Source organism: Corylus avellana, chromosome ca2 (genome assembly GCF_901000735.1).
Source record: "Corylus avellana chromosome ca2, CavTom2PMs-1.0".
NCBI lineage: Eukaryota > Viridiplantae > Streptophyta > Magnoliopsida > Fagales > Betulaceae > Corylus > Corylus avellana.
This window is the reverse complement of record NC_081542.1, coordinates 49,568,712-49,578,644: the sequence shown is the minus strand read 5'-3', so window position 1 is coordinate 49,578,644 and position 9,933 is coordinate 49,568,712. Positions and strand designations below refer to the sequence as shown.

At 34.6% G+C, this 9,933-nt stretch overlaps 1 protein-coding gene across 1 annotated transcript; it reads right to left on the bottom strand.

Moving 5' to 3' along the window:
• Positions 1-8,066: 8,066 nt before the first annotated feature.
• Positions 8,067-9,329, bottom strand: LOC132170171 (F-box protein At2g26160-like). The gene has a single exon (XM_059581064.1). The coding sequence runs from the start codon at positions 9,327-9,329 to the stop codon at positions 8,067-8,069; it is 1,263 nt and encodes a 420-aa protein (XP_059437047.1).
• Positions 9,330-9,933: the final 604 nt, after the last annotated feature.

Sequence of the window (9,933 nt, the reverse complement as noted above, 5' to 3'; positions counted from 1 at the left end):
CTCTCTGTCTGTCTCTCTCTACGTCTCTCTCTCTTTATAAACCAGAAATGACCGGAATGCCCTTTATCTGTGAGAAGGCAAAAGACGATAACACCCTTATCCCATGTCAATGACGAAAAAACCATTTATAGTTCTTCAAACTCAAAATCCTTTGCCACCATTTGGCAAAGAGCCCTTATATATTCTTCATTAAGAAAAAAATTAGTTCTTAATATTTTTACTTTTACATTACATCAATTAATTTTTATTATTATTTAAATAAAAAATAGTGCAAAACAAATAAATTTCACTTTTTTATATCAAATAATCGTACTTTTTTTTCATATCAATTAATTTTTACTATATTTATTATCTACTAAACAGTATTTGTTCAAGGCCAAACAGATCCTTTAGATTTCCTTTAATATTCTACAAGTAAATTTCTTCAAATTTAAAATATTTTATTCAAATCACCATTTAATTATTTATTTTTTTAAAACAAATTGACAAAAAAAATTACTTATTTAAATCATAAAATATTATAAAATAATTATATAAATAAGTATCTCTCGTATGCTAAGATACCTTCAAAGAATCTTACTTTGATCCTACTCTTAATTTGCATTGAGAAAAAAAAGCAAAGAAGTCCAAAGGATGTGACTGGGAAGAGTAAGGGTACTGAGGTAAATTGAAAAAGGTTGAAGGTGGTATCACCTTTTAAAATAAAGAGTTAAAGATAAAAGGATATAGACGACAGAAAAAAGATAAAGGCGTGAACTGAAATGAAACTGCCTCGTCTCCTAGTGGGAGGTTGAGTTTACCAGAAGATCCAGAATGCCGACTGGTTTTGTCTACTTTCTTGGCGAAGATGGAGGGCTTTTGGAGACGTGTCATGGGCATATCAGTCAATGGCATTAGGTTTTGTCGTTAAGACTTTGGACTGTTGGATGAAGAACCAGTGGGGTTTGGTCAACAACTGTAGACTGCTGTTTCTGGCCGCCAGATAAGAGTCGATGGGTTCATCCAAGGGCTGAGAAAGTATTGCATTGTTCATTAATTTGTTTACCAAACCATTCTATCTTATGCCTGATTTTTTTTTTTTTTTTTTATAAAATAAATTTAATTTTTACACGTCTAAAAATGAGGGAAAATTTCATTAAATAAAACTTTCATCACTTTCATAATCATTTACTCGAAGTTTAATTACAATGTCACATCTCTGGTTAAATCGAAATCCCACTTCATTTTGAAATAAGTTTAGGACATTAATTTTTCTTGGTCACTTGGAAATATTTCAAAAGTCGTTGTGGCGATGCTAGTTTAAACTTTAGCGTTGATTGTGGTTTTTTTTGTTGTTTTGATGGGTTGGTGATGTGCGGAGGACGTTTTTGTGTTGGAAATTATGTTACTTTTATATTCATTATATTTATGATACAATAGACTAATTATATTTGAACAATAGCAATAGAAAGAAGTAGATTATTTTAGTTAGATCTTGTGGAAGATTATGTTCTCAAATTTATAAACAAATCCCATATATATAGCTGAAGATTGGCTTCTCTATGATGCTGCATGCCAAGCTGAGAATTAATGTAACACAATGCAATGAATTAGAAATGATTTGTGGATGATCTCTTTGTGTGATTTGATTACATCTTTTGGGAAACAACACAAATCCAACATACATCTTCTTTATTGTCGCCTTAGTCCCCCTATGAAATGCAACACAAAGCAATGAATTAGAAATATAGTTTAAACATTTACACCAACTGAAATACACAGAGTTAGCCAGGTTGCAAAGTTTTGCAAAACAATGTGCATGTTTACCTCGACAATAACATGAGCAAACGCTGAAAATCGCAAAGAACCCAACCACCGAAATCAGAAGCCCTCTAGGATCACATAATTTAGAAGGCAACCCAGAGAAAATCGATCAAATGTGAACGTATATATATATATATATATATATATAAATTCGAGCACAAAGATAGAGATTGAACGAGAGCTGGTGCCTTAGCTAATTAAACACAATTAAATTCGAATGGTCAAAGATGTTTACCTTGAGAAAGGGAGAAATGGTGGATTTGAGAGTTTCACTGGTTTCCACTCTAACTCAGAACTTACAATGGGCTGAAATTGATTGAATGTGAAAAGTTAGGGACGTTTCACCTTTACGTTACATCATAATACTTTTTTAAATTAAAATTTTTTTTAAAAAAAAAACCCTTCCAAAATACATTATCAAAATAATGATACAATAAAATAATAATAATAATAATAATAATAAAAGACCGACAATAGAAATAGAAAACAAGCATGATAAAAATACAACAAGCGTATAAAACATCATAATAATTTGCATGTAGCCCACAAGCAACCATAAATGACAAATAGAGTAAGTTTTTTTTTTTTTTTTTTTTTTAATGAATAAACAATCCATTAAGCATTAAGGTTAGCTTTAAAAGCGTAGGATTTTTAACAACCCCCACCAACACACACTAAAGGAGAAAGGATTCGAGCTAGCTTACAATTTTTAATCCTTGAAAAGTTGGCTGGATCCAAATTGGGGTTATAAACGTTGATGTTGGAGAAGATGGAAACTGTGATAGAAGACGGTACTGAAAGCTTTCATCTCGTAAGTTAAAATGAGCAACAGGGTGGACACATAGCTGAGGACAACCAGGCCTAAAATAATCCACGAAGTATATACAATTTGGATGGCATCCAAGCAAGCCAGAAGCCGGCACATAGGTTGAATAATTGTCATCCAAGAACCAAGCACCGTCACCAAGAACAAGGTCATTTGTTTCAACTTCAACCCACTTGGGCTTCCCATTCATAAATAGTAGCTTGAAAATCTGGAAACCTTGTGTCACCATAGGAGCTATTTGCATCTTCATACCACCAAAAATCTCATCTCTACAACTAAAAGTAGTCCTTACAAATAGTAGTAGATCTCCACTAGCTGATTCCACAATATAATTCTTCATCTTTAAAGAGGCGGCATGAGAAAAGCAGTCACTTGAAACCATGTTTAACTTGGGAGAATGTTCACTAATATCACAAGTTTGGACACCACCATACTTATTGAGGGCATAAAACAGACCTTTGGAATAAATAACATCTGCAACATTTAGACTATGCTCTATGCAAGTCCATTCTTTATCACCTACCCTAATGAAACACAAATACGAAGTTTTAGAGATGACCATGACCGTGTAATTATCAGGTGTCACTATAGGGTCAGCTGACAATATAACCTTATCAATATGAAGGTAGAATACACGTGAAAACGGTGGGAGGCGAATAATTTCATTACCTCCTTTAACTTTATTAGAGCAAAATGGATGTGATAGGGTAATGACAGAATCTTCATCCACGCTAATCAACCATCCATGTGAAGAACCACACCATCTTTGAATACCACTGGGTATGAATGATTTTATCTTGTATGTCTTGTTTTGGTTGAAGCTGTGTATACTAATTGTAGTTTCTCCCTCATCAGACGGAGGACTGTGAGATAAAAACAGTAGTGGAGGTTGATGCATAGAAAGTTTGAGACGCCTCTCTTCATTGTACTTGTCTAGGGCAATGGCATGCCATGACGTGCAAACAGCACTAAAGCAAACATAGTCGGAGAGTGTTACTAAGCTGTCTATAATCAAAACAAGAAGACCCTTTGGAAGGCACGCCCAGTCCGAGTCCATGGAAACTGTAAGGTGTTTCTTCTCTAATTGTTTGTGTTCAATGAGCGCCGTCTTGTCTTGATGAAATAATGTTGAAGCACGCTTGTGTACAGCTATGTCCTACATGGTTGAAAGAGAGATGATCAAAGAGAATCAAAAGAGAAATCCTAAAAGATTTGTCATGGCCTAGTTGAGATGGAATATTCTTCACACAAAAAGAAAAAAAAGAGAGAGAATAATAGGTTATATTTTCTCATTTTTGAAGAACTTTCTTACCATTGGGTCACCAAATGTGGAATGACTGAAACTACAAAAGCATGTTCTCAATATTGAAAGTTATGCTTCAAAACTTTCATATTACAATAAAGATAAAGAAGATAAAAGGCATAAAGCTATCGGACGGATACCCCAGTATTTATATACACATGTAACTTATTGGGCTTTATTGAAAACCATCTTTTTACTCTATAAGTTATATGGGTGATACCATCCGGCAGTTACAGGTAACTCTATCAAGATGAATTGAATTAATTGATTCAATTTTGAGCTGTTATAGCTTATGACCTCGTGCTTGAAAGCATTTTCAATTGGTCACTCATTCTCTCTTCCATCCAGATAAAAAATGAGAACTCTCAATTGGCTTAGAAAGAAAAAAAAAAAAAAAAGCATATAAAACATCATAATAATTTGCATGTAACCCACAAGCATTCAAGCAACCATAAATGACAAATAGAGTAAGGTTTTATGTTTATTCAAAAAAAATCCACTAAGCATTAAAGTTAGCTTTAAAAGAGTAGGATTTTTAACAACCCCCACCAACACACACTAAAGGGAGAGCTTACACTATTTTTTACTTGAAATGTTGGTTGGATCCAAATTGGGAGCCACATTGATGTTGGAGATTGAGAAGACGGAAACTTTGATAGACGAGGCCCTTGAAAGCTTCCATATACAAATTTAAACTTAAAGATGCCAAAAGAACTAAAAGGGTATTGGAAATATGAGTGAGGACAACCAGGTCTCAAATAATCCACGAAGTATATAGAATTCGAATGGCATCCATGCAAGTCAGAAGCCGACACATAGGTTGAAGAATTGTCATCCAAGAACCAAGCACCGTCACTAAGAACAAGGTCATCTGTTTCAACTTCAACCCACTTGGGCTTCCCATTCAGACATAGTAGCTTGAAAATCTCTAAACCTTCTGTCACGGCCACAGATCTTCGAATCTTCTTATCACCAACAATCTTATCTCTAAAACTCAAACTCCTTACAATCTGTAATAGCTCTCCACCAGCTGATTCCACAATATAATTCTTCGTCGTTGTAGAGTCATAAGAAATGCAGTCACTTGAAACCAAGTTCAACTTGGGAGAATGTTCACTAATATCACAAGTTTGTACTCTACCAAATTTATCGAGGGCATAAAACAGACCTTTGGAATAAATAACATCGATAACATTCTCACTGTGCTCTATGCAAGTCCAGTCTTTATCACCTGCCCTAATGAAACCCAAATCACCAACTCTTTTGATGACCATGACCGTGAAATCATCAGGAGCCACCATAGGGTCAACTGACAATATAACTTTATCAATATGATGGTAGTATCTAGGTAAAAGCGGTGGGAGGCGAATAATTCCATCATCTCCTTTGACTTTATTAGAGCAAAATGGATATGATAGGGTAATGGCAGAATCCCTATCCACGCTAATCAACCACCCATGTGAAGAACCACACCATCTTTGACTACAACTGGGTATGAATGATTTTACCTCGTATGTCTTGTTTCGGCTAACGTTGTATATGCTGATTGTAGTTTCTCCTCCTTCATTGGACGTAGGATTGTGAGGTAAAAACAGTAGTGGAGGTTGATGCATGGAAAGTTTGAGACGCCGTTCCTCATTGTACTTCTCTAAGGCAAAGGCATGCCATGGCTTGCAAACAGCACTAAAGCGAACATAGTCTGAGAGTATTACTACGCTGTCTAGAATCAAAACAAGAAGGTCCTCCGGAAGGCATGCCCAGTCCGATTCCATGGAAATTGTAGAATGTTTCTTCTCTAATGGTTTGTGTTCAATGAGCGCCATCTTGTCTTGATGAAATAATGAAGCATGCGTGTGCCCTACATGGTTCAAAGAGAGATAAAAAAGAATCAAAAGAAATCCTAAAAGATAAGGCCCAGTTTTATTTTAGACGAATTCAAGGCCTATTTCGAATAGAATATTCTTCACCAAAAAAAAAAAAAAAAAGAGAGAGAGAGATAGAATAATGGGTTACAATGTTTCATATATTCAGTTTTTATTTAAATTTACGTGATCCAGTAAACTGCTGGAAGCACTAACACATCCAGTAACCTAAGTGCAAGCAGGAGAAAAGATCGATGTGACTAATTATGTGAAAATAATTTCTACATTTCATCTTTTATTAATTTATTTTTGAATTTGGAATTTTCAAGTATAACACAGAGAGAGAGAGAGAGAGAGAGAGAGAGAGACCTGGATTGGTTGATCGAGCGGAGGAATGGTTTTCTCGTTGGATTGGTAGAGCCGAGGAATGGTTTTCTTGGTCGTTTCTGAGCCATTCGGTGTTGAGGGCTTTGAGGGCTTTTGTGAGGGTTTTGGGGAAAGTATGATGGAGGCGCTATTTTGACGGTAAAGTTTGAGGGTTTTGGGGAAAGTAAAATCAAGGCCTAGTTGACCTAGAATAATGGGTTATATTAATTTTCTTATTTTTGAAGAAATTTCTTAACACTAATCTAGCTCTAAATTTATTTTTAGGGTTTTTTTTTAAAAAAAAAAACTTTACATAACGCTTTAAACTTTTATTGCATTTATAATCCTATTCTTCAAAATTCAGAAACTTTCAATTTAATAATTTAGTTTTAATATTTCACTTGATATAGAAAATATTCTTACGTCAGAAAGTCGGTTTTTTGTGTTCGATGACTGAGTAATTCTAGAAGTCATTCTTGTGTCACTCCATAAATGAGATGCCTTTTAAAATCACTATTTGGTCAAAATCCAATAATAATCAATCACAAGCCCAATAATAATTTTAGAAGACACATCATTTTTAAAGTAACACAAGAGAGATACAATAATAACTTTTAGCATTAATCCCAATGGCTTGGTTTCTAATTGTCCAACTCTTTACTTGCGAAAAGCTTCTGCTCACCAAACATTATAATAAGGATTCGTTTGCACAAATGTACACACACGTACACTCACACACACACATATATATATATATAAGAAGTTTACAATTCCAGATAATTATTCATATATTCAGTAATTATTTAAATTTACATGATATATATATATATATATATATATTGTACGCTATAAGGACATAGGAGCTAGCCCAGGAAAAATTGAAGAATATATTGGCATAGCTAATTATTATACTGTTTTTCTTTTAAATTAATTATGGTGATCACTTAAAAGCCCATTTCATATTTTTGAGTTCATCCTTAAAGATGATAGAACCCTAAAGATGGCTAAAACACACTAAAAAAAAAAAAAAAAAAAAAAAAACTCTTGGAATCATATTACGTTATGTACAGTACTATACTGGAAACACTAACACATCAAGAAACCCAAGTGCAAGGGGAAAATGAGATTATGTGAGATCATTTCTGTATTTCATCCTTTTAATAATTTATTTTTTCTATTATTTACTTGCTGTACGTAGCACAGATTCTTGTATAATGGAATTTATAATCTGCGAAACATGAAATTGTCTTAGGGTGCGTTTGGGAGTGCATTTTTTAAAAAATAATCTGCGATTTTAAACCAAATCGCAACTTTAGGGTGTTTGGGATTGCGATTTTAAAAACGCAAATTTTAAAATCGCAAAAAAAACTGCGATTTTCATAAGCTGATTAGAGGGTGCTTATTTGAAAAAGTGCGAATTTAAAACAAAATCACGATTTCTATTAAAAAGATATTTTGCGCAATAGTTACCTTTTTTAGAACGGGAATGAAAAAAATACCAAGAATACCCACCTAAAATATATTAAAACCCTTCTTTTTTCTTTTTTGTTTTTCTTCATCCTCTCTGTCTTGTTCATCCTTATTGGTAATTTGGTCATGAAACCGCAATTATATGCTAATGTTATCCAAACACTCAATTGATAAAAAAAGTATTTTTTAGTATGTTTTACGAAACGCCTGTGCGATTTTAAAAAGTAACGATTTTAAAAACGCAAGTTTTAAAATCGCACTTATTGAAATCGCACTCCCAAACGGGCCCTTAATAATAGTTGGCTTTATTCACGAATCATCTAAATTTAAATATAGTTCACTTTGCACCAAAAGAACATATATAGAGAGGAAAAAGATGGCTTTTAAATCTTAGCGTTTTTAACAAGTACCCCCACCAACCATCTCATCGATCTCACTATGCTGACTCTAGTTGAAAAGTTGGCTGGATCCAACATGGTGGCGACCACCAAGATACCGGATAAGGCATGAACTTTTTTATATTTTTTCTAGTAGATAGGAACTTTAATACACAATTTCGCTGAAAGCTTCCATCTCCCAAGTTAAAGATGCTCATGTCATAATTAGAAGCAAAACAAGTGTCATTTTGACGATCTGTGAAGTATATAGAATTCGGCTGGCATCCAGGGAAGTCAGAAGCCGACACATAGATTGAAGTCTTTTCACCCAAGAACAAGGCTCCATCACCTAGACTCTTTGTTTCAACCCACTTCGGCTTCCCATCCAGAACAAATACCTCGAACCCTTCTGTCAACGTCGTACTTGTTGTTATTCGCTGCTTCCGCTTGTCATCATAATTATAAAAAAGACCAGTAACAACAAGCCTTAAAATTTGTAGTAGATCTCCACCCGGTGATTCCACAATATATTGATTCTTCAAAGTATAGGCATTATACAAGGTGTAGTTAGGTAAAACAGGGGTCAAGTTGGGACAAAGCAGGAGATCAGGTGAAAGCCTTGGTGCAACCTCGTTCAACTCGGGAGAATGTTCACTAATATGACAAATTTTGACTGAACCAAATTCATCAAGGGCATAAAACAGACCTGCTTTGGAATAAATAACATCAAGAAAATCACTTCTCTCTATACATGTCCATCCTTTATCATCACCCGGCCTAATGAAAGCCAATTGACCATCGTTATAGATGACCATGACCGAATAATCATCAGGAGCCATTATTGGGTTAGCTGACAATATAACCTTGTTGTAAGTATAGCAATATTGTGAAAAAGGTGAGAGCCGAATAATCCCATAATCATCGGCTCCTTTAACCTTGGAGCAAAATGGATTTGATAGGGAAATGACATACTCCTCATCCGCACTAATCATCCATCCATGATAAGAATCACCATAATGATATGTGCTCTGTGTATCACATGGTATGAATGTTTTTAACTTACATGCCTTGTTTTCGCTGACATTGTATATGCTAAATGTAGTTTTTCCTTCACTAGACGGTTGAGCACTGTGAGTTAGAAATAGCAGTGGAGGTTGATGCATGGAAAGTTTGAGTGGCCTCTCCCCTCGGTACTTGTCTAAGGCAACGGAGTGCCATGGCATGCAAACAGCGGTAAATCGAACATAGTCTGAAAGTGATACTAACTTGTCCAAAATCAAAATAAGAAGGTCTTCTGGAAGGCATGCCCAATCTGATTCCATTTCCAATATTGGACCTGTAGATATATACGAGATTGTAAAAAGAGAGATCAAATCTCGTGATCGAGCTTATGCACTGATGAACAAAATAATCTTACCAAACATATTATATGCACCGAAAGATTAAAAAAAAAAATTGGAATTTTCAAGTAATATCTAAAATCCAGAATCGTGAGGCAGAAAAGAGAGACATGTTATGAAATTAAAAAGATTAAAACACAAAACGAAACAACCAAACAAAACTCTATTCTTCTCCCTCTTTCTTTCGGTCTAAACAAGAGAGAGAGAGAGAGAGAGAGAGAGAGAGAGAGAGAGACCTGGAGTGGTTGAGTCCAGGACTGGTTTTTTCTTCGGCTTGCTCCGTCGTTTCCCAATCATTCTCTGTTGAGGGCTTTTCTGAGGGGAGGGTTTTGGGAGAAGTTTGATGGATTGGAGGCGCTATGTTCACCGTAAAGTAATATTTATTGATTTTTTTTTTTTTAGTAGGGTTTAGGGTTCATTTCATCTTGTTTCGTTACTTGGCTACATTTAAGCTCATAATTATCTAATCTTCTATTTCCTCTTTTTTTTTTTTTTTCATTCTTAACATTTTTTTTTTTTTTTTTTT